Source organism: Chenopodium album, chromosome 2, assembly GCF_948465745.1.
Source record: "Chenopodium album chromosome 2, dcCheAlbu1.1, whole genome shotgun sequence".
Lineage (NCBI taxonomy): Eukaryota > Viridiplantae > Streptophyta > Magnoliopsida > Caryophyllales > Amaranthaceae > Chenopodium > Chenopodium album.
Window position 1 is genome coordinate 31,677,677 of NC_137835.1, and position 25,644 is coordinate 31,703,320.

Consider the following 25,644-nt stretch of genomic DNA (forward strand, 5'->3'; position numbering starts at 1 on the left):
TAATATGTTTATAGCTTTTTTTTGGTTGATTTTCTTTTAAAGGTTTATCTCTTTGATTTACACGTATTTACTTAACTTAGCAATTAGGAGCTAAGCATTGACAGTGATAAACATTTATTATAAGGCTGAAATGTTTTGTTTTGTTTCTGTTTTTCAGTAATGGAGCAAGGGTATGAAAACTATGATGAGGACAAACAAGATTATTTTGAAACTATAAATTCTAAATACACTGTTCAGAATCAAGATTCTTCATAAAAGCAAGTCACTACAACTAGTGGTAGTAAGCGTGGACGACCATCAGATGTTTGGAGGCATTACACCTTTTTTGATAAGATGGTTGGACTTGCTTTGATAAAATATGCGCGATGCAATGTTTGCGGTAATGAATATAAAGTACCAGGTAAGGCTGGTACTTCCATTTGTAAAGCTCATACTCAGGCATGCATGAGTAAAAATCCACACCATCTTGCAAATCATTTAAGTGGTGTTGAGCCCCCGTTTAATCAAATTCGTTATTTACAATTGCTTACTAGAGCTATAATTTTGTATTCCTATCCTGTAAGTATTGTGGAGCATCATGGCCTTAGGGAAGTTTTTACGAATCTGAATTCTAATGTGAAGCATGTGTGTAGAAACACTATTTTGAAATATTGTATTGCTGAGCATGATAAGTTTAAGTCCTTGTTGTTGCAATCTTTTTTCTGGAATTGAAGGTAGAGTTAGATTTACTTGTGACTTGTGGACTGTCCATGCACTAATCGAGGTTATCTCACTTTAACTGCACATTATGTTGATAAGAATTGGTGTCTTAGGACTAAAATTCTAAATTTTAGATATTATGGTCCTCCTAATACTGGTGTTAAGGTAGAAAAATTTGTGTTTAAACTTATTGGGGAGTGGAACCTTTATGGTAAATATTTTGCAATTACTGTTGATAATGCTCGATCTATAATTGTTATGGTAAAACTTTTGAAGAAAGATTTCATGTTGACTTCTCCTCTTCTTTGTAATGGTAATTTTTTTATATTCGATGTTCAGCTCATGTCTTGAACATTATTGTTCAAGGAGGTTTGAAAGAAGTTGATAGTAGTGTCCGAAAATTGCGTGAGGTTTGTAAATATATTGATTCTTCATACTCTAGACTTACTCAATTTGAGCATGCTCTTTCTGAGGGTAACTATGTGTGTTCAATGGTAAGTTACGTCTTGATGTTGTGACTCGTTGGAATTCCACCTATATGATGCTCCGAAAAGCTTTAGAAGCAAAGGAAGCCTTGAAATTGGTTATCGTTAAGTTTATGGGTTATGAATTCAAACTTTCAGATGATAAATGGGATACCCTTGCAAAAATATGTAATTTCCTTAAGCCATTTTATGAAATTACTGTGTTAATTTATGGTTCAAAATATCCTACTGCAAATTTTTATTTTACTAGTGTTTTGAAAATTGAGCACACAATAACTAAAGCCCATGTAGACCCTAAACTTGCACCCATGGCAAAAGTTATGCTTGAAAAGTTTGAGGGCTATAGGGATGACTATAGTTTGATCCGATCAATTGCTATTGTTCTTGATCCTTGCTATAAGCTTATTCGAGTAACAAAGATGTTGAAAGTGCTTTATGTTGAGAAGGCATGTGTTGAAAAGGCGAAGGTGATTAAATATGCTCTTTTAGAGTTGTATAACTTTTATTCTTCTATGTCTTCTGGTTTTAAGTCAAGTACTATTATTCCCCCCTCTATCCCAATTGGGATCGATAATTCAAATAGTGACTTGGATGATGATATATTCAAGGTAATAAAATTCTTTTTACAGTGGTTTACAAAAATAATAATTGTATGTTTTACTTTTTATTATTTAATAAAAGTATTTTGTTTGAAGTTTTTTAGGATGTTGATGATGATGATGATGGCCCATTAAATCGGCTATCGATGGAGATTGATTCTTATTTCTCTACTCCTCGTCAACCAACTTATGAAGCGCAGAATTATGATGTTCACAAGTATTGGGAATCTCAAATTAGTGTGTACCCCACATTAGCAGTTATGGCTATGGATGTTTTGGCCATTCCTATTACATCGGTAGCCTCTTAGTCTTCCTTTAGCATGGGTGGTCGTATTTTAAACAAGTATAAGAGTGCACTTTTGCCTAAGAATGTTGAGGCGTTGGGGTAGGAAATATTTCAAGAATCCCACACTTGAGGCCCACTGTGATCATACACTTAAGCATGGTGGCGTCCAAAGGGAAGGAAGCTAGAGTAATAGAGTTGCCAACAAGTTTTAGGAACTTGTAAACCGTCACAGGTTGAAGGTTACACCCCTTCACGATCCATGAGATCGCTAACTCCATAGTGGTTTGTAACCATGACTGGATATTCGGGGATGAAGGTACAAATCCAACCTAAAAGAGATTGAACCTGCCCTGAAAATAGGCCTTTACTTTATTCTTCTCGTATTAATGTTCGCTTTCTAACTAACATAAAATAAATAGGCTAACCTTAAACATGTTTAATCTATGTTGGTTGATTATTAATGCATAAACAAAACTATTATTGGAGATCACTTGAATTATAATCATATTAACTTAAACAAGATTATTAATTATCTTTTTAAGCGTGATTACAAGTACAAATTCCCCCTTCAATCATGCATAAAAGGCATGATCAAGTAATAATAATAATAATAATAATAATAATAATAATAATAATAATAATAATAATAATAATAATAATAATAATAATAATAATAATAATAATAATAATAATAATAATAATAATAATAATAATAATAATAATAATAATAATAATAATAATAATAATAATATATCAAGCACCATAAAAATTATTTTGATACAACAAATCATCATCATCATAATAATTTTCTCATCAAAGCATAATAATATTAGCAAGATCATGGGCATGATACTAACAAGATTAATAACAAATCTTAGCATGTCACTAAACATCAAAGATGAAAGCTTTATCCCTAACATGATACTAACATAATATTAGAAAGAATAGGAAGCATCATAGAAACATACATGATATAAGAAATATTAGAACATCCTAACATGATAATAGGAATCAAAATAATCAAAGCATGGTTTCTATTTCAAAATAATAAAAATTAAATTACTTACTTGGATGCCTCGTATCTCTTTCTATCAAAACAATACACAAGTTAGTAACTTCAAGGAAAATAATAAATCAAACAATTAAATTAAATAATTGAAATAGAGATTTGGGACCAAACCCTCAGAAATTATCAACCTTTCACGTCTAAGGCGAAGGCAACTTCGAACTTTGATAGGTGTGTCTAGAACTAATGTATGTGGAATTTGTGAGAGGGAGGGTTTAAAAAAGAATAGAGAGAGAGAGAGAGAGAGAGTAAGCTTCTAGCTTTAGAGAGACAGAATAGAATTAGATGGTAGTGAATGATTAAAAACTGGGTAATACGACCCCTATTTATAGCAAAATATTCCGGAAATTGATCGAAAACAAATCAAGTCCCATTTGAAATAAAATACCTCATGTCGCGAACGGCAGGAGTTAGCGCCAGGCAACAGCTATTAGCGCCAAGCGACAGGCTTGTCGTCTTGCACTGAGTCAGAAATAAGACGCGTTTTGCACGCGGAATCCTCTTCTTAATATGACTAAGCAACAAATTCCGCGTTTATCAAATTAAAATCGAATTTATCATAAAACACTTATTTTATTACAAATAAAACTCTTTAAAATATAATTATCAATCCTAATTCCATAAGAACCTTCTAGATATTCTAGAAGATTAAAAAATCAATCCTAATAACTTTAGGAATAATAATTAATATGCCCTCCTCTAGATCATTGGGCCACATATAAAATTCATTTAATTTCGAGCCCAATTTAGTATTTAGGCCATAACTTCCTCATTATTTATCGGAATTGGGCTTGTAATATATCGTTGGAAAGCTCTTTCGAGCCCGATCCAACTACACTATTATTGGACCCTTATCATGGACAAAAATAAATTGGATTGGCTATTTTCATAAATAGAGTATAAAAAAGAAATATTTTCAAAAACCGAAAGAGAGATATTTTATTAAAAACAGCCACATCACTAGACTTTTCACACTTTTACTTCGTTCGATAATCAAATGACGTGAAAGGTATTCATCACTGGATCTAGTTTTAGGGAGACGCATTGGGTGTCTATAGAAGCCCCCACTTTGATTGATTTTGGAGAAACGCAAGTTTCGAAAACAAAATTTTAAGTAGCGATAGGGACGGAGAATGATTCAGAACGTTCTACGATCCTAAATCATTCTTGTAACACCGATACCTGCAAACTAGTGTTACTTAAACAGCTAAAAGAGTTAAGAAACGCGTATCTTGCACCGTCGAGCACACGTCCCTAGAGTAACTAATTTTTGTTGCTGCATTATTTGTTGTGACAATCTCTAAAGTGCCTCGTGAACGCCATCGTCGAAGACCGTTGCTTGTAACCATCTTCAATTGTTTGTCACAATCCTCCAAATCCTAGGGAACATCGTCGAAGATGATTGTGCCTCGCCATCTTCAAGGGTTGTGGCAATGCCTCGCCACGGTTGTGCCTCATCGCTATAGACAATCTCCTCTCTGCTTTGGGACATCATCGAAGACTGCTGCTTGTTGCTATCTTCAATTTCATAGTGATAATTTTACAAGGAAAATTATCGAATACCACCGCTTGTTGATCCTAAGTGCTTTACTTGAATATTTGCTGTGCAAATGCTTCGCTGAAATGTTGGGGTTTTTGTAAGTCCAACTTACCGCGGAAACGACCCCGACCCAAAGAACCACTCGCAATAAATAAAACCATAAAGCATAACAAATAAACATAAAAGGATAAAATCGGAATTTACCTTTGACGCGTGCTTTGCCCGACCTAATTGGCTCTTACTTGAAAGCTTTAGCTCTGAAAATACCGAGCCTCCAACGGTATTCACCCACAAAGGACGAACACTGACTTTTTAGGTCCGCTAACTTGGAGTTAGCAAGGTCCGACCAAAACCCAAGTGTTAATGGAGTTTAAGAGTTTTTGCCAAAATGCAATGCTCTTTCTAACTCCCACTCAAGTAAAGAATTCTCAAGCCATGCTTTGGATATTTATAAGGAAGAATAGCTTTTAAATTTCACTCATCTTTCAATGTGGGACTTTTTCACAAAAAGATCCCATATGGAAAGATTGATGAATTCAATCCTTAGTTAAATAAACCAAGGAATAAGTAACAAGTGTTACATGGTTAGGTGAGGACCACTTTCCTACTTGGTCCCCAAGGCAATTAACATGCAATGTGAACTAACCGTGTGTCACCCAACCTTGAGCCCCAAGTTAGGTTTGGTTTAGCTATTTTATTTTGGCCCGTGTCCATGACCCATTGCCTCGGGTCCATGGCCCTTGCCACATGTGTCGCCACAGTGGCGCGCTGCCACGCGGCACGCTGCCACTAGGTGGCTGCCACTTGGGGCTGCCACTTGTTGGCTGCCACGTGTGTTTCCACATGGCGCTTTGCCATGTGAGCTGCCACGTGGCACACATCTATTTGGCACGCTTTCCTTGCCTTTCGCGTGGCTAGGATTTTACTTGTTACTTGAAGCATTTTCCCGTCTCGCCAAATCCTAAACTTTGGCTCGACATTTGAGATTCTCCGAGGCTTGGTTTCGACGCGCCAAGCTCGAATTTCCGATGTCTAAATATTTAACACTCGGGCGACGAATTAATTTCTTCCGAATTAATTCGTCGAGTCGGTTCGTATATTTGCTAGGGTGTGACCCAAAGGGTTCATTCAAGATTAAGATGTAATATTAATTGTACATTAATATTACTGATCGGAAGCGGCCTCCACCCAGGCATTCCGATCATTTGACCTTACTGAATATATTAGATTTCTAATAATTCTGAACCCGCTATCAGAATAATACGCTTGTTCAAAGGACACCATTCCTTTCAATCTCCCACTTGTTCTTTTAGACAAGTGAGCATTTAGTGTATAGCCCCTTTCCTATGTCTCTTCTTGTTTTTTCATGAACTATAAGGTAAGATTCTTTCGTCATCCTTATTACGTCCAGAAGTGTTTCTTGTTTCTGAGTCCGACTGTCAATAAACAGTTGATTTCTAGAATTCATCCGAGCACGACCATGCATTTTTACAGTCTCGCTCTACGAGAGGCCTTGTATACAACAAAGACATCTTCCCTATTTTAGTAGGGGGGACATTCCAAGTCTTGTAATGTAGTTGCTCTTATTGAGAGGACCTAGCCGCCCGAGTGTTGCCGTTATAATCCCCTATTACGGCAGACGTTTGACAACATCAAAGCGAACTGGTACTCAAATAAGAGAACTCACAATACTCATGGTCAAGGAAATAGGTTTCGATAGCCATAATGAGAAGTATACTTATGACGAGTTTTAATCTCTTAAAGTATTCTCATAGGTCGATCCAGTATGGTTCTAAACCAATACCTGTGCAAATGATTCATGACAATCATGTCCTTGAAGCACATGAAACGGTGCTATGAATCAAACTACACACTAATCTCAACTGGTCATTAATCGCCCATCGTTTAAATGACCTCAATTAGGGATAATTTTTTATTATAATATTCAACGTTCACTTAATAGGTGTTTATTTTGAATATTCCAAGAATCGAATGGACTCATTATTTAATTCTAAATCACAATTAAATACCAAACGGAGTGATAAAATTGCATGAAATTTTAAATTACTCCAAAACCTGAATGGTTCATCTTATGATGAATGGTTTTTCCAAATGTTTCAAGAGTATCACTCTTTATAAAACATTATAGAAATCACACCCATATCTAATACGCTTGATTTATTTCATGCAATTGTGAATGTTGTCATTCACTCATTGCATAGGTTTAGTTATAACTACTTTGCTAATCTTAGCATCTTCATTACTGATCACTTTCATAATAGGATGATAAAATTTGACAGTGTCATGGATTATATGTGATTTAAGATTTATTGTCCAAGTGATGGCTTTCACTCACTTTCATGATTGAGACCTTCAACTTGACAACCTACAATCATTAACGTTCAACAACGAATTTTCATAGAACATCTTCTTTATTATCGCCATTAAGGCAACAATATTCTCAACATATATTTTAGTAGACTTCCTAATGATGATTTGCTTGGGTTTCATTCCAAAAAACTCACAATGATTTGGGATACCCTAATCATTTGTGATCATGGAAAATTTTCCTTAAATTCCTGCATATTACACATGGATCTACGTCCATGTTACCATTCTTAAGCCACGACTTATTGTTAGCTCGTGCTTATAAACAGCTTCCTTGTTAAGGATCTAATCCTTGTTAAGGTTTGTTCTTGCAACATCAATTCTCAAATCATATTTGTTTCCACAAGTCAAGAACTCATCCTGTTACTTATCCAAGAACTTTGGATGTTCTTGGCCATAATTTAACGATCTATTACATAGATTCAGGTTGATTTGTACTACATACATACTTTAAATTCTCTAAGCAAGTAAGTCGTGCGACGATTCCATATCACAGTGTACATGATGGATTAAATTGCAGAGTAATTCTCAATCTTATTTAATCAATTTGTCATTTTAGCTCATTCAGTTTCACCGAGTCTTTGCTAAACAATTTTCTGTGTGATATGATTGAAAGTCTCTATTAGATTCTTTCATGTTTGACTTAGTATTTAGCCTAGCTTATACTTATTTCAAACATTTACTTAGTTTTATACATATGGGTCGAAAGTCTTTCAAAGTCCTTCAATTCATGTTTAACACGGTAAACTCCTTTACACGTTCAAACATTTTATCAAGTCTATACAATAGAACTTAATTCCCAATACGCACTAAGTATCATCTTTTGCTTGGTTCATTGTCGAAAATACTTTCAAATCTAAGCATTTAGCATTTGATAGTTTTTTCACAATAGAGTTCGTAAACTTCTCGTTGGAACTTTACTTTTGCTCCCACTATTCTTCTTATTCATGAGAATTTCTATGTTTCTCCATAAGTCAATCCTCTTATTAACTTCATGAGAAAAAATGTTCCAATTCCTATATGCAATGCTTCCATTAATCCCATGACGGATTCCTTGAGCTTGCTTTTAAATCTAGCATTATTTAGATTTTCAAAACCCTTAGACTATTCCATAGTCACTTCCAAAATTCTATTTTGGGAAGGCGGTGTTGGTATCTATTTTTCCATATTTCATTTGAGTAATTTTGCTAAATTAATCACGAAAAGACTTTAGTATTCCGATTGGTGAATAGGTTTTTATTAAAATCAACTCCGTGAATTTAATTGTATCCTTTTCAACCAATCTAGCTATGTATGTATATACATTTCCACATTTTTTAGTTTTCTACTTGAAACTTATTTGCAATCGATGGGTCTTTCACCCTTTATACAAATTAATCAAATTTCAAACACGATTTTCAAACATGGAGTCTATCTTGGATTTTTTATGGCCTTTAACCATTATTCAGAATTTGGATTTGTCGTAGCTATCTTACAAGACATTATTCATTTACTATCTATTAGTAAATAGTATGCTTGTAAGTCTTAGGTTTTATTTCTAACTTAATAGAAATTTATAGGATTCAATCCAAGCTTTTAGTGAATTCTATACCAATACGGGGCAATTGCATAAACCACGAAGTTTCAAGGCGCTTCTAAAGCCCTTTTATTATGTTGATCTTACTCCAACATTTTTGATGTTTTGTGAGTAATTAATTCTCTTTTAAGGCTCTTGTAAAGTTTTTTTGAGTATTCTTGATCAAGCATTCTCACGATGCCCTTTTATGGTCTTCTGAGATTCTCAGTTTTAGTTTGTTGCTAAGCTCGATGGTCATCGAGTTCATTTTCCTCCCACTTGTCGTTTTGGAAACGTGTTATTATCCAGAAAGACACCACTTAGAGCAACAAACACAATGTTTTCAATTTGGTTGTGGAGGTAATGCCCATGGTCTCACTTGAATGCTTACAAAGAGACATGTATATTGTCTTTGGGTAAAAGTTCGTTGTAAAACAAACAGTTATCTCCCACTTGAGCTATCTTAGCCTTTAATGAGCCATTAAGCTCCCACTCAACCACCTAGCTGTTGCTAAGCTAGTGAGCTCCCACTGAGCCAATGAACTCCCACTGTGGCTAAGAGTTTTAGACATATACTTGAAAAGACATTTAGAAGTTAGTTCTATCCATAACTGAATATGGCGTCCTTTTTTAGCTTTGACATTTTTTTTAGTGTAACATTAGTCCTTCGTGCAAATCTTAAGAACTTTATAGGAAGGGATGTGATCCCTCATTGTTTGAGTAATTTTAAATGGCATCGAGGCCTTCGTGAAGACACACTATGTTCTTTGTGGAGTTATTTATGAAAATTTCAATTTCATAACTTTGTGATGGTCACGCTTGGCTCAATCAAACATCGCTCGATCTAATCTAGACGTTTTGATATATTGCCAAGTTAAACTTCACTGAACTCTTGAACTATTCAAGGTTAAGTTTATTCACATTTGATGAATATAGCCATATTCTTTCAAATTCTTTGTGAGACGTTGAAGTAAATGAATCCTTTTTAGCTTTCGGAGTCAATTGTTTATACCAAGAACAATAGCTCTTTACTTTATCGGTTTAAACAAGTTAGACTTGCTTGTCTTAGAACAATTCTGAATCGATCAACTATCAAGAGCCTATCTAATAGATCCTTGAGTACGTTCTTGTCGATGTGACATTGCTAAAGATGTTTGGAACCCAAATCATGCCCATGAATTTGAGCTTTTGTTAGTTTATCATGTTAAGATAATGTTTGTTTATAATCAAGCATTCTTGGCTCATAGTTTAAACAATCATGCCATTCAAATAAATTTGCAACTATTGCTCATTGCTTTGAATGTGAGTCTTTCCGTGTGTAAACGGATCAATTGCTGATTATGGAACACAATAACCATTTATTTGTTCCAGCCTTATCTTAAAGGTCTTTAAACAAAGCATACGTCCTTACAACTGATGTAGCACCACTTGCTTCATTCTTAGCTTGTAAGTTGATAACTTAGCTTATCTTCAATAGTTTGAGGCCATTTTCAAAGTGGAACACTCAAGCAGTATCCGATACTTGTGAAGATAACGAATTGCTAAGTTAACTACAATAACATGAACTCATGGGTTGAAATGGAATATTATTCCTTTTCTTCGTTCCTTTTGTCCTATATTTCTTATTGTACAATATCTCATAACCTTACTTTAAAAAAACATTTCTTTAAGAGTCTTTGACTTTTATACTTTGTTAGGCATAATTAAGCATCTAATGCGCCGTAAAACAAAGTTCCATCTTTTCTTATAATTCACGCTTAAATTACTACATCAATGAGTCTTACTCATCTATGTATTAAGCGAAAAGATATGTTGGTTGTCAATATTCACAATTTGAGTTTGCAACTCAATACTTCATGTTTTATCAAAACTACCTAGTATTTTGAATACATGATGTTCAACCGTCCTTTCGAACTTTGTTATAAAAGTCATTTATAAGAATTGTATTTTAGAAATGCTTTACTTTTCTTTGAGACCATTCTCAAAGATTTCCTTTACCAATCATGGAAAACAATACAGTTTGATTTGGAATTCTACAAATATAAGTGCAAAGTATAACCATTTATCAAGTAAATAACATAAAAAGTTTGAAAATTAAAAGGTACTCATGTAAATTTTCAAACTTATTTAACGTCTTATCCACGCATTAAAATTGTCCCCATTTGGCGAGAATAAGTCGATTCCAAGATCCAAAGAAACAAAGAGTGGTTAACCACGCTTTGGCTTGTCTTAACACTCAATCTCCTAAGGTAAGCAACGCTTTGCTAATGGCTCCAAGCCACTCTTGGTTGAATAAATCGTCGCATCTAATGCTCTCTCAACAATTTATTCACTTTGCCACAACATGTTTGGACTCCATCACTCATATCGTTGAGTACAACCAAAACCAACTTGCATACCCGATATGCTTTACGCTACTAGGAGAGGTAGTGATGCCTCGCTTTGGCGTAGCCCACCACTACCCTCGTTCGGTTGGTAAGTGTTGTTTCGGAATGACAAGTTTTACTCAATATTTAGGGACCTAGGGTTTCTATGTTGGTTGATTTAAGTGAACTTAATTAATCATCACAACATTCGAGATCCTAAACATGAATCTAACATAAAAATCATATACATAAGCATTTATATATGTATATATATATATATATATATATATATATATATATATATATATATACATATATATCGAAAAACATAAATATAGATGCATTTGGCAACTAGCATGACCCCTTAAGATCTTCAAATCTTCAAAAGGTCTTCATTGCAACTTTCATGGCTACATCTTCCAAGAACCTTGATAAGTGTAATTTATTTTGCTATTTTTAAGAGTTTTGTAGTTAGTTTTTCATAGTTTTTATATCTTTTTACTTGGTTTTAATAACGTTTTACTACATTTTTCATGTTTGCGTTTGAAATGTGGTTATTGCTCAATTTTGGCTTTTTTTGCATATTTTGGTTGGTTATGTTATTAGATTAAAATTTATTGGTTTATTCTTATGTTTAGGAATACTTGGATAAGTTCATTGCTCAAGATTGAAGAAATATAAAACATAAAAGAACAAGTAATGAAGAAATATGCACTTGATTTGCAAAGATCGAAATTAAAACTGCTTTATCTTTTGATCTACAAAACATTTTCAAGAAATTCTAATTGGATATGAAAGCTTATCTCGAGAGATTTCCAGCAACAGGTCATATGCCCAATTCCGATGTAAAACATGGGAGATATGCTCATTTGAAGCTGAGTGGTTTGCCCAGTCCGATAGGAGCGGGCGCTCACCCTATGAGGAGCGCCCGCTCCAAACTTTTTGGAATGATTGCCATATTTTGCTGCAGCTAGGAGCGCCCGCTCCTCTACGCGCAGCTCGAATTTTTGCGGAGCTTTCTAGGCAATTTAGTAAGGGGTATAAATAGATTTTTTGCTCATTTTAGAGGGAGGAATTCATTTCTTCAGTAGTTTTTAGATTAGTTTTAGGTTTTTAGAGAGAGAAACTCTCAATTTATGAGAGAGAAAGTGAGAAACACAATGATTTTCATGGATTTTGGATAATCAAAGGAGGAATTTGATGATTTGAAGATCTCCATCTTATATCAATGAGCATTCTTACTCTCTTTTCTCTTTATGCTTTCTTTAATTGCTTTGTTAATCATGTTTGAGTAGGTTTCCTTCTACTAGGTGTTGAGTGAAGCTTTGTAATGGTTAAATGAGTTATTTGAGATAAATTTGATGATATCTGTGTGATTAAATTGATTGAATTAATGATGGCATGTTATTTGTTTTAGATTGGATTGATCTCCCATGATAGCAAACTTAATTGCATATTAGCTCTAGTTTAACAAGGGATTGTAAATTAGAATTGTTATATTTGATTGCATATTGGGTAAATTTCTTCTATGCACCTACTCAATGAGGGATCTAGACTAGGAATTTGAGAGATTGCTCTTGAGTGTAATTATTTCCCATTTTAAATCTTTCTTTGCAAGATTGATTTTCAAATGGATTCTCATTAAGTTGTTAATTGTTCAAAGTGGATCTTTACCCCTAGTAGACTTTATAACATTTGTTCTTTATATGTGTGTTAGTGTAGTTGTAGTGTCCACTATCCATAAACCGACTTCGGCGTAGCTTAAGTATTAGATCGAGAACAATCAAACATTACCGTTCGTTGTGGTTCGACTCCGAATTTACCACTAGACTTGTTTAGGGGTTAGTTTAGGATTATAATAAATTTTGTTTGGCCGTGAGGAGGTTAGTCAACGACCTAATTTCCCCGCGCTCAAAATGGTGCCGTTGCCGGGGAACGGTGTCTATGTTTGAGTGTCTTCGATTGCTTGAGTCTCGGTCTTTGTGTATACTTTTTTTTTTTCTTTTTTGTTTTTAATTTTTGTTTTCTTTGTAAAAAAAAATGGCAAGTAACTCGTTTTCTCAATATGACAATGAGCCTTTTTGTGGTTATTTCAATAGACTTGAGGGATATTTGGACTTTAATTGTTGTAGTCTTTGGGAGGCTTGTAAGATTTGTTATTTTTGTTTGAATGAGAAAACTAGGGATGAAGTTGAATGCATGCATAATGGTGAATTGAGAGCATTATCAATTGATAAAGCTTGGGATTTTTATGTTTGGTTTGCTTGGGATGTCAATCATAAGGGTAATCATGATTCTATTATTGATATGCAATGTGTTGATACTTCTAATATTAGCATGAATTCCCATGATTTGTTACATGATCCCTTAAGTTAACCTAGAACACATGATTTCAACTCTATTTCCACTTTTGTTCATGATGATGAGGTACATGCTCAAGTTGATGCTAATGGTGTGTTTCAATATTCTTCATTATTTACCATGCCTTCTTGTGATGTGCTTCGTTCCCTTAATGATGAATCTCATGTGTTTGATTGTTCCCCCACTCCCCAATGTGATGTATATGCTCATGATCTTAATGTTGATTTTTCCAATCTTTGTTGTACTTCTTCTTCTCTTGTTGAGCCTCAACCTTCTACACCTTTTGAATCCCTTATTGATACTTTTGAATCTCAAATTAGGTGCATTGAGCTTGATAACGAGCTTGGGCCTAGTAAGGAAATGATTCTTAATTCTATGAGAGGTCAATTAGAGATAATGAAAAAGAATGAGGAGTGTCTTGAGGAGGGAAGGAGAATAAAAGAAGAGTTAGAAAGCCAATTGTCACCCTTGATGCTTGTTTGTGAAAAATCCAAATTTAATGTGTGTGTTGAGGATGATGATGATGATTTTGAGCAACCAAGAGAGTGTGATGATCCCATTGGTGAGCTTATGAGTGATGGTGAAGGAGTTGAGAATGAAGAGAGTGTTGATTTTGAAAATCTTAACCCTCTTTCCCATCTTGATGAGTCTCAAGAGCATGATTGTAATCCTTTTATCCATGAGTATTGGGATTCATTTGAGGTTATGTCCAATGTGTTTATTGAGTGTCAACTGAAAACCCATAGCCTTTTGAGTGAGTTCATTAAGAATGCTTTATGGGAGAGAGATGATTTTGAAATGAATTTGCATCCATTCATGCATGGCTTTGAGATTTTAGGCTTTTAGGAAGTCGAGGGAGTTGTTGTTCAAGATTGTAGTGAAGGGGATTATGTAATTCATCTTGGAAGTTGGATGTTTGAGGGAGATCATGATCATGAGTGTTCTTCTTCTGAGGATTCTATGATTGATTTTCATGCTCAAATTGGTGATTTAAGGAATGGTGGTGAAGAAGAGACCATTTGTGAGACCATTGCTCCTATCCCCTCCTCTCATGTCCCTTTTTCAAGGAATTTCAACCATATCCCCTACACTCCTATATCCCTTCCTTCCTTTGTTAATGAACCTATTGGGGACCCCCTTGCCTATGAAGATTTTCATGTCCCTCATTCGTCTTCTATTGAGGAAAAGGGTGATTTTTCCACCCAAAAAGATTTTTGTGAATATAGTTTGCCTTTCTATTCTTCTTCTTATTTTCTTGAATTCTCTTTTAATTCTTCTTCTTCTTGGCAACTCCCTCTTCACTTTCTTTTGCATGCACTAATCTTGGTGCATGCCCTTCTTATATCATTTGCCTACTTGTTATCTTATGAGATGTGTAGTAGCGCATTTGACAAGCTCTTGCGATCGTTGCAATATTATTTACTAGAGCGGTCAAGCTTAGACCTTAAGCAAGCCTTTCTCGGGAAGTAACTCGTGTTTTATTGCTTTCATTTTCTTTTATTTTTAGAAAAGATTTTCTCTCATGGAAATGTTTGTGTGCCTTTTTCTAGGTACATAACTTGATATACTTTGGTGCATTGTTTTGGATCAAGAATCAAGGAAGTTTGGCACCACAGTTGCTAGCATATGGAAAACAAGATTCAATTCTTGAGAAAAGTGGCTTTGAAAAGTTTAATTGGGTCATTTGCGGGTATATACACCCACCTAAAATCCGATAATATATTTCCTTGCTCTTTCTCCATTGGTTGATACCTAAAGTGGCTTTAAAACAGGACATATGTTGGGTTGTTGGATTGATCTCCTTGTTTTCCCCTCCCGTGGATTATTTGAATTATGATTGAGTATATTGTCTCATTCAAGCTTGGGGGAGGGTATTCAATCATGTTTGGTGGGATGTTGATCCATATATTCCATGCACATTTGTATATGCATTTCCATGTTCTTTATCTTGAAAATCACAAAAAGATTTTTGTTTCTATCAAGGCAAATTTTCATTGTATTTTCTTTTGCTCTTGCTTTGGACATAATACTTTTGGACTAGTATTATTGAATGGCTTTCTTCCTAAATTTTAGAGGTGTGCACGATATGAGAATGTGTTAGGTTGACTCTAAGATATGGTATGCTAAGGTAGTTGGCTAAGAACTTTGGGACCATGAAGCTCTAGTTCATTTGCTTGTGGTAAGATGGAGTTGCTCTCTATAGTGGATATGAAATCAAGAGTTAGTTATTACTATCCCTAGTGAGGTATAATTGTTCAATCCTTCATCATATTTTGTTGAGCGGCTTTTTTGGATCCTTCGCTATTGCATTCTCATATCTAGAACTTGACTTTTAGCTCCAAAGATCACGACCGAGCCACTTTAGGGGATGACAAAGGCATTTCTCTTTTTATAGGATAAATTTTCAATCTTTGGATTTGGTTTGCATTTTCCCCTCTTGCGAGCCCATTTGAGCCATATACGTTCTTTTCTCTAACCACAATACAAGCCTTCCAGCCTTGGTTTCACTTTAACTTCTACCTTTAGTTCGTGAAGCAATTTTGTTTTGGAGCTTGTTTTATTGTTTGTGGTGCAAGTTTAGAATTATGAGTTCATTTGCAAAGCAAGTATGTGTTGTATATAATTTTGTGCATAAAACCAAATGCATTTTGAGAAAAAGCTGTCTAAAGTTAAAAGAGGCAAGTAAATAACAAAAAAAAAAAGAAAAAAAAAAGCAAAAGCTTGGAAAAAGAAAATATCGAAAAAAAAAGTAAAGAAGAATGTAAAGCACAAAAAAGGTTTTGTTATTGTTGTTTCCCCTATTTTTTTTATTTTGTGTTAAATAAGCTTGGGGGAAAGTTATTTAATAAGCATACTTGATAATTTTGTTTTTGAATCGTTTGGATCTTGTGGAAGAAGTTCCACCCGGGCTTCACATAGGTTTACCACTAATTTCAAAAGTTCTCCACACCTTTACTCTCCTAGCCTATATGTTACAACCTTGAAAGTCCTTTTGATCCTAGAAGGTTAAGTCATTCAATGATGGCGGAAATAGGAATCAAGCCTATAGAGCGAGTTTGCATAGCCAAGATGTCGAGTAGCCTTATCAATGTTTTTAATTTCTTATTTATTTTCCGGTTCCTTCGTGGAATCATGAGAAGCTAACTTGAAAATGGATTTGAAACTAGTAGAGAGAACGTGGTTTGATTGGTTGGAACAAAAGGTGGAATGTGTTTCCTTTAGTTCTCTATGCTTAGCATATGTTCTGTTTCAATCAACCTTGGACATCTTAGAACGTGCATACCTTTATTATTTTAGAAAGTTTGACATTCATTAGTGTTTGTTCCATCATAAAAGTCCACTCTAGAACGCTTGTAACTTTTCTCTTACTTTGATTTATTTTATTTTATTTATTTATTGCTTTGCCTTTATTTTTGTCAAGAGTTATGGGTTAAACTCTTAAGATACCCTTACGAGAGCTTACTCGTCCTCTAGAGCAATCTAAGGGGTTTAAAGTGCTCTATGCATACGCTAAATGTATTCGTGATTCCTACGAAAGTGAGTTAGTGTATATTCTTTCCCTTCTAGTTTTCTTTGTTTGTATAAAATGCATCACATTCCCTTGTGTTTCTTTTGTTTTGCTCGAGGGAGAGCAAAAGTTAAGCTTGGGGGAATTTGATAAGTGTCATTTATGTAAGTTTTCTAGTTAGTTTTTCATAGTTTTTATATCTTTTTACTTGGTTTTAATAACGTTTTACTAAATTTGTCATGTTTGAGTGTGAAATGTCGTTATTGCTCAATTTCGGCTTTTCTTGCATATTTTGGTTGGTTGTGGAATTATATTAAACTTTATTGGTTTATTCTTATGTTTAGGAATACTTGGATAAGTTCATTTCTCAAGCTTGAAGAAATATAAAACATAAAAGAACAAGTAATGAAGAAATGTGCACTTGATTTGCAACGATCAAACTTCAAACGCCTATATCTTTTAATCTAAAAAATATTTTGGGGCGATTCTAATTGGAGATGAAAGCATATCTCGAGAGCTTTCCAACGACAGGTCATATGCTCAATTCCGATGTAAAACGTGGGAGATATGCTCATTTGAAGCTGAGTGGTTTGCCAAGTCCAATAGGAGCGAGCGTGCACCCTATATATGAGGAGCGCCGGCTCCAAAATTTCTGGAAAGATTCTTCCATATTTTGCTGCAACTAGGAGCACTCGTGCACGAAATTGGAGCGCCCGCTCCTTTACACGCTGCTCGACTTTTTGCGGAGCTTCCTAGGCAATTTAGTAAGGGGTATAAATAGATTTTTTGCTCATTTTAGAGGGAGGAATTCATTTCTTCAGTAGTTTTTAGATTAGTTATAGGTTTTAGAGAGGGAAACTCTCAAATTTAAGAGAGAGAAAGTGAGAAACACAATGGTTTTCATGGATTTTGGATAATCAAAGGAGGAATTTGATGATTTGAAGATCTCCATCTTATATCAATGAGCATTCTTACTCTCTTTTCTCTTTATGCTTTCTTTAATTGCTTTGTTAATCATGTTTGAGTAGGTTTCCTTCTACTAGGTGTTGAGTGAAGCTTTGTAATGGTTAATTGAGTTATTTGAGATAAATTTGATGATAATTGTGTGATTAAATTGATTGAATTGATGATGGCATGTTGTTTGTTTTAGATTGGATTGATCTCCCATGATAGCAAACTTAATTGCATATAAGCTCTTGTTTAACAAGGTATTGTGAATTAGAATTGTTATATTTGATTGCATATTGGGTAAATTTCTTCTATGTACCTAGTCAATGAGGGATCTAGGCTAGGAATTTTAGAGATTGCTCTTGAGTGTAATTAATTCCCATTTTAATTCTTTCTTTGCATGATTGATTTTCAAATGTATTCTCATTAACTTATTAATTGTTCAAAGTGGATCTTTACCCCTAGTAGACTTTATAATATTTGTTCTTTATATGTGTGTTAGTGTAGTTGTAGTGTCCACTATCCATAAACCGACTTCGGCGTAGCTTAAGTATTAGATCGAAAACAAACAAACATTACCGTTCTTTGTGGTTCGACTCCGAACTTACTATTAGACTTGTTTAGAGGTTAGTTTAGGATTTTAATAATTTTTGTTTGGCCGTGAGGAGGTTAGTCAACGACCTTATTTCCCCGCGCTCAAACCTTCATCTTCAAGACTTGACCATAATTAAATGTAACTACTATTATCTACGATTAGGACTAATCTTAATATTAAGGTACAAAAATACTCAATGGTACGCAGACCGTATTTAGATTTACAAAAATACATTACGGATTACAGTCCGTATTTTCTATCCTAATCGGGCCCCACTAGTTTCCATTTCATAAAACCTATGAGAATATACATTCCATTCATCCATTCACTATCTGTGAATGGCCCATGCATTTTACAATGATAAACAAGTAACAATGCATAAACACGCGTGAACTAGTAACTAATCTAGGTGGTTAATCCAATTAACACGCCTAATTAAAACTAGTCAAAATTGTTTTAAGCGGTTATGTAAATAAGCGCAATTAATATTTGAATCTCCCACTAAATTCCGCATCCAACTCAATTAATCTAATTGATTAAGCCGGTAAAACCCAAAATTTGTCAAAATAAATTTATCCAATGCCGCTCAAAACCCGAGGCCTAGCCTCCAAAATTTTAATTAAAATAATTAAAATAAATTAAAATAAACAAAACATCCAAAAACCAAAATTAAAACGAGAGAAAAGTGCATCAACTACCCAAGGCTAGCACCCTTGAGCACTCACACGCACGCAAGTGCTGAGCGCTTTCTTAGTAGCCTCGACCTTGCGTGTTGTGATGCTGCTGGGCACTACTTGGCAGCGCGCACTCGATGCGCGTCTAGCTGCAGCTGCCTAGCACTGCTGCTACGCCTAGCATCATCTCGCACGCCCCTTATGCACCAAGTCAGCACACGGTTCCTCGCACACACCTAGAACCACACGCACCAAGCGCAGCAGCCTCGTTCCTCGGCAGCCACATGCGGGTTGTGCAAGCAGCCCAGCTGGCCGAGGATGCACATGGCTATTGTGCCTTGGATTGCGTACTTGTGCCTCGGGATTAATTCCCGATTTTGTGTGACATCTCTTATCAATTCTAAATTAATTTTAGAATTAATTCATTGAGCAAAAATGAAAATTTAAACAAGTCTAACTTAAAATAAAATTTTTAAAGTGCATGTAACCAAAATAATTCTCAAGAACCATTCTTTAATTAAATTGCTTTAACTTGGTGCAACAAAAATAATAGGGCAATTACTCACTATTAATTTAATTAATTTAAATTAACCTTGAGTTTTTGACAAAATAAGAGGGAGATAGAAAAATGAACATATGTTCAATATAGATTCCAACTTTAATACTTGTGAATCCTTGAAAAAATTATATCTTCCAATATGAAGATAAACAATTTTTCTATCACAAAGTTTCAAACGTTATGATTCCAATCAACTAAAAAAATTATTAAATCAACAAAGTTTAACAAAACTTCATGGAATTTAGTAATATAAAGTTTCAATCACTTAATATAATTAAAGATTGAATCTTTAATACTTGGAAACTTCAAAGAACAACAATTTCACACTTAATGCAATTAGTTTGCAATTATGTGAAAAAATAAAACCAAGCATTCAAGCACAAATTACTACAAAGTAATCATGCGTAAAGAGGTTTAAAATTGCATATAAAATATGTATAGAACCAATTCCATAACCACCATCAATATGAAATTAATTTTCAAGGTTAGAAAGACTTAAAAAAATTTCGTAAAAACGAAAAAACCCTCGAAAATAGCATTTCTGGTCGTTTTTTGGCTAAAAACCGTACCCTAGAATAATAAACCATTTCCAGAACACATTTTCCACCCGAAATTAACTATTTTTGGGTCGAAATCTGGGTTCGGGGCTGAAGGTAGCTTAAATTCGAGGTTAAAATAGATAATACGAGCTACTAATCTAATTATCAACTTAAACCAGAAAAATTAAGCCATAAAAATCACCTTGAAAAATATTATGATTTTAAAAATAAACGAGCGTGGCTCTGATACCGCTGTTGGGGTTTGGTAAGTCCAACTTACCGCGGAAATGACCCCAACCCAAAGAACCACTCGCAATTAATAAAACCATAAAACATAACAAATAAACATAAAAGGATAAAATCGGAATTTACCTTTGACGTGTGCTTCGCCCGACCTAATGGGCTCTTACTTGAAAGCTTTAGCTCCGAAAATAGCGAGCCTCCAACGGTATCCACCCACAAAGGACGAACACTAACTCTTTAGGTCTGCTACCTTTGAGTTAGCAAGGTCCGACCAAAACCCAAGTGTTAATGGAGTTTAAGAGTTTTTGCCAAAATGCAATGCTCTTTCTAACTCCCACTCAAGCAATGAATTCTCAAGCCATGCTTTGGCAAATTCAATGTCCGTTACGAATAACCAACTAGTCGTAACCAACAAGTTTTTCCCGTTACGAATAACCAACTAGTCGTAACCAACAAGTCTTGCCCGTTACGAATAACCAACTAGTCGTAACCAACAAATCTTGCCTGTTACGAATAACCAACTAGTCGTAATCGACAAGTCTTGCCCGCTACGAATAGGTTTCATAGTAAACCCTAACTTTTAATTTTCCCTTTCTCACTCTCAAAATATTATTTCCCCTTTCTCTCTCCAATGTTGAAGCATCTCGGTCGTCGTCCTCCGTCCTTACTCCCGCAACTCCATTGAAGCAGCTCGGTTATCAGCTCAAGCTCCGTTTTCTCTTTCTATTTATTTATAAACCCGCTTTACTTCTTCTTGTTCCCCTTCAATTCCCCTTCAATTCCAATGTCGAATACATACTTGTTTTTCTCTGAAACCCTACATCAGCAACGACAATTCTCCAGTTGAAGCATACGTAACTTAAAGTTGTGAACCCAGGTATTCTCTCTCCTCACCTTCTTAATTTAAATTTTAAATCCAATTTGTTTCAGTTTATCTTCTTTAATTGCAGTTAAGAAATTGAATTCATTATGTGAATTCGTTTAATTTGTGTTATACTCTTCCTTTGCCTGTATAAATTCAACATGTAAGCCTAAAATTCATCGAATCCTTGTTTTTTAAATTCGTAATTTGATGTTCATTTGATTTGTTCGTTGTTTTTATTGATTGTTTCAATGTTGAATTGATTAATTTGGTGTTCAATTTGTTGATTTAATTTGATTAAACAACAAGCAGTGTGACGATACAGGGCGTTATAGTTAATATCATATATTCTTTGTTTTTGGTTGAATATGACAGATTAAAATGTTAAAAGTGTTATGGGATTTTGTGGAAAAATGAAATTGAGTAGATTTGAGTTGTTGTTTTGCAGCTTGTGAAATTAACGGTTTGAGTAATGGAATGGGTTATTTCTTAAAAATCGAGCTGGGTTCCGGGTGACTCATCTAATCCCCGAAAACCACAATATTACAATGGCTTCAATGTAAACTTTAACATGATTAAGGCATTATTATTACATGTTCATTCTGGTTTCAAGATTTTGTTTGTGACTTTTTGACAGTGTGTTCGAATTGTCAATTAATCATATCTTGTTTCGAGCACTCATAAGTGGTTCATATACATTACAACATTATTTGGTTAACATGCATGTTGTTGCTTTTAGCATAATTATACGCTTCAACTTTTTTTTGAGTGTATTTGGCTGTTTGTCTTATAATCAACTCGTCATTGTCCCATAGATGATTTGATAATAGTCGAGTTGTAATTTGTATAGCTTTAATGTCATTGCAGTTGAGATAAGTTGATGATTTTGCATTGTTATGTGGGCTATGTTGACATTGTTGAGGTATATAATACAAAGGGATATTACTTGTAATGTTTTGTTCTATGTTTGGGCACTATTTTTGTGCACGATGGTAGGATTTAATTGGAGCTTTGCATACTCAAGTGACCAATCTGACCACACCAGACAAACTTCTTATACTGGGAGCATCTGGATTTTCTAGTGTGCCTGTTTGTATGATTGTGTTTGCGTAATGCTGTTTTGGTTTACCCTATATCACAGTCCGCCTTCGTAGTTGATAAAATCTCAAGGTTGACCCATGGTAAAGAAGTTAAGAACTGGTGGTGCAAGGATTGCTTTAATGCTAAATAATGTGATACGCAGTTGGTAGATGGCTTGTTTTGTTATTTTTTGTTTTTCTGTAATGGAGAAAGTAGAGGAGTTTTATTGCATCTTATAGATGTGGCATTGGGTGTGCTGTATGATATGGACAGGGAGAAAGTTGCAGCTCGTGGGGGTGTTTTTGTTTTGGCATTTGTATACACCGGAGGCGGGTAGTTGGCGTACAGAAGGAAGGTTGTGAGAATGAGTTCAGACGGGGACAGGAGCAGGAGCAAAAGTATGAGCAAAAGTAGAAGCAGAAGTAGAAGCAGAAGTAGAAGCAGGAGTCCAGTAGATCGAAAGATTCGTAGTGAACGCCAGTCATTTCATAGTGCACCTTATGGGAGAGACCAACGTCGGGGTTTCAGGTTTTTTGTTATTGTTTGTTGGGCTGTTCAATTACCTATTTGCCTAGTCTTTCTATGAATAGTTGTGGAGAGGTGGTAACTTTTTCTATTAAAACAAAATATAATGGTAAAACTAACGTGAGATTCTCCTGTTGTGTGTGTGTGAGAGACCTCTCTAAAATCATTTCTTTGTACCTCAATGTCTTATGGAATGAAGGGTCCGTCATGTTGTGCTAGTAGTTATAGTAGGATGTTCTTCATTAGGAGTCCTAAAAGTTTGGCGCTAGTACTGAGTCTGCTGGCTTTTGTTTTAGTTATTTTTCCTCCTCAATATATTTTGCAACTAATAATGGATTTCTTCGTAAGTTGATTTTATATAAGGACTTTATGTGAAACTAGTTACACATCATATTTGGGATAATTTCTACAGACCTTGAAATTATTAATTGATTACAGTGTCTTGATAATAATTCCTTTGAAATTAGTTTGAAGTGAGGTTACTTAAAATATGTGTGTTTGTGTGTCAATGGTTTCTGACATGATTATTTGCATGCAACAAACTCTTTACCTGCACATTTTCCATTTTAATTTACAATTAGCGTGCCTCAACTCTTACTTTGGTAAGTTGCATAACAGCCAACATATATGAATGCTGGGATGTTATGTTCTAGGGAAGTCTGGAGTGTTTAATGGGATTCTCTCAGTCGCCTAAAACTCTCATCTGTGGAGCTGTATCAACCACACTGGTGAGCATGATCTTATAGAAAATGGCCAATAACTATGTTAACTTTTCGTTTTCCTTTTTTTGACATGGTTCGCTGAACTTTTGATGATCGGCTTTCCATATGTTGCAGTCTATTAAGGTGAGTTATTATATTAGTGTGTTATCATTGACTACTTCATTCCAGATTACTGGATGAAGTTGTGAAAACTGGCAGAGCATGTTAATAAGATAAGCAAACTTATAGTAATTTATGCAAGTGGGTATGATAAAGAAGAAAAGGCAGCTAGGTCATACGACTTGGCAGCTCCTAAGTACTGGAGCCCCACTACCACCACCAACTTCTCGGTATTTTACAATTTGAATTCGAGCATTACTAATAATACTTAATATTGTAATGTCAGGTTCTTGCTGAAAAAGCTTATCTTGTAGGTGTGGAGCAAAAAGGTGTTAAAGTGGATTCTTTTGGAATAGAAGAATCTCTGAAAAAGCTTAAAAACCGGTTTCTTTTTTGGATTTTGGCCCATCAAACTCGTCATGCAGATGGATCGTGGGCTATAGACCCGAAGAATGCCGAAACCCAGGAAATAGCCAATGCTATTGTAAGTGTTGTTCTAAGTAACCAAGCATATTTTATTTTCATTACTTTTGAGCTGATCAATTCTAATCTGGCCTTTTCTGTTTATTGCTCATTTCCTGCGTTGTTTAATGGGCTTCGTTAAATTTGAGGCCTTTCCTGATAAGTTTCGATCAGTTCCGATCAATTCTGATCAGTTCTGAAATTTTAGTTCTGATCAGTTCTGAATGTGGCTTTTGTTTTTATTATGGATTGTTTTTATTTTGTAACCTCTTTCATATGTTTTTTTTTCAATAGGATTTTTGTCCAAGGACCGCCCCGTATGATGTTGACGAGTTGAATGTGGTTCGAGAACAATGGGCGCAATACTTTAGAAGTAAATATTTATTGAATGCATAACTATTAGCTTAGGTAGAACAACGTAATATTTTTAGTGTTGTTGTATGTGTTGGATAAATTTATACAAGTTTTTATTTGTAATGTGTTACTACTTCAGTTTTTATATTACGTCGTATTAATTTTTAAGAAAGATTGTTCGGTATAATTGCTTATTTACAGGAACAGGTATATTATAACAGGTTTTAATTAATATATATTAATTATATATAAATACATGCTGTCGAAATTAAATAAAATGAAAATTTAATTTAATAATTATTTGTAACGGGCAGCAAAATTGTCAGTTATAAATAACCAGTTATTCGTAACGGGCGCTTTTGTTGCCCGTTACAAATAAGTGTTAAATTATATACAATAAAACTCTATTCGTAACGGACATTTAAGATGTCAGTTACGAATAATCACTTATTCGTAACGGGCGTTTTAGGTGCCCGTTACGAATAAGGACTTATTTTAATACAAAAAAAAATTTATTCGTAACTGACATTTCAGATGTCCGTTACGAATAACCCCTTATTCGTAACTAACATTTAAAATGTCCGTTACGAATAATGGGTTATTCGTAACGGACATTTTAAATGTTAGTTACGAATAAGGGCTTATTCGTAACGGACAGTGCCCGTTACGAATAACAATGGCCATCCGTAACGGCCGCATACGTAACGGATGCTGCCCGTTACGGATGGCCCCTTTTTGCCCATTACGGATGAGGTTTTTTCCACTAGTGTGTGTCGCCACGTTGCCACGTGGAACGCAGCCCACGTGGCATGCTGCCATGTGGCGGCTACCACTAGGTTGCTGCCATTTGGCGGCTTCCACTTCTTGTCTGCCACGTGTGCTGCCACATGGCGCTTTGCCATGTGTGCTGCCACATGGCACGCACCTATTGGGCGCGCTTTCCTAGACTTTCGCGTGGCTAGGATTTTACTTGTTACTTGAAGCATTTTCCCGTCTCACCAAATCCTAAATATTGGCTTGATATTTGAGATGCTCCGACGCTCGGTTTTGACGCTCCAAGCTCGAATTTCCAACGTCTAAATATTTAACGTTCGGGCGACAAATTAATTTCTTCCGAATTAATTCGTCG

General features: G+C 35.0%; 2 protein-coding genes across 3 annotated transcripts; both read left to right on the forward strand.

Annotated features, from left to right (window-relative positions):
* Nucleotides 1-333: 333 nt before the first annotated feature.
* On the forward strand, nucleotides 334-22,690 carry LOC145571205 (zinc finger BED domain-containing protein RICESLEEPER 3-like). Its single transcript, XM_081630276.1, has 6 exons — nucleotides 334-683; nucleotides 813-910; nucleotides 1,039-1,109; nucleotides 1,199-1,792; nucleotides 22,270-22,362; nucleotides 22,517-22,690. The coding sequence occupies exons 1-6, from the start codon at nucleotides 334-336 to the stop codon at nucleotides 22,688-22,690; spliced, it is 1,380 nt and encodes a 459-aa protein (XP_081486402.1).
* On the forward strand, nucleotides 21,018-24,660 carry LOC145585014 (uncharacterized). Of its 2 annotated transcripts, XM_081641784.1 has the most exons (5): nucleotides 21,018-21,288; nucleotides 22,627-22,881; nucleotides 23,497-23,723; nucleotides 23,986-24,183; nucleotides 24,456-24,660. In XM_081641784.1, the coding sequence occupies exons 3-5, from the start codon at nucleotides 23,706-23,708 to the stop codon at nucleotides 24,555-24,557; spliced, it is 318 nt and encodes a 105-aa protein (XP_081497910.1). In that variant the 5' UTR covers nucleotides 21,018-21,288; nucleotides 22,627-22,881; nucleotides 23,497-23,705; the 3' UTR covers nucleotides 24,558-24,660. The 2 variants fall into 2 exon arrangements, with proteins under 2 accessions (XP_081497910.1, XP_081497913.1); XM_081641787.1 differs by lacking the exon at nucleotides 21,018-21,288 and having other exon boundaries at nucleotides 22,484-22,881.
* The last annotated feature ends 984 nt before the right edge of the window (nucleotides 24,661-25,644 follow it).

Excerpts from the sequence above, each read along its gene's own strand:
- LOC145585014 (XM_081641784.1), top strand. Across the intron at positions 24,184-24,455 it reads AGGAAATAGCCAATGCTATT|GATTTTTGTCCAAGGACCGC; the intron begins GTAAGTGTTGTT and ends TTTTTTCAATAG.
- LOC145571205 (XM_081630276.1), top strand. The coding sequence starts at position 334 with ATGGTTGGACTTGCTTTGATAAAATATGCGCGATGCAATGTTTGCGGT. Across the intron at positions 911-1,038 it reads TGGGGAGTGGAACCTTTATG|CTCATGTCTTGAACATTATT; the intron begins GTAAATATTTTG and ends TTCGATGTTCAG. Across the intron at positions 1,110-1,198 it reads GTGTCCGAAAATTGCGTGAG|TTACGTCTTGATGTTGTGAC; the intron begins GTTTGTAAATAT and ends TTCAATGGTAAG.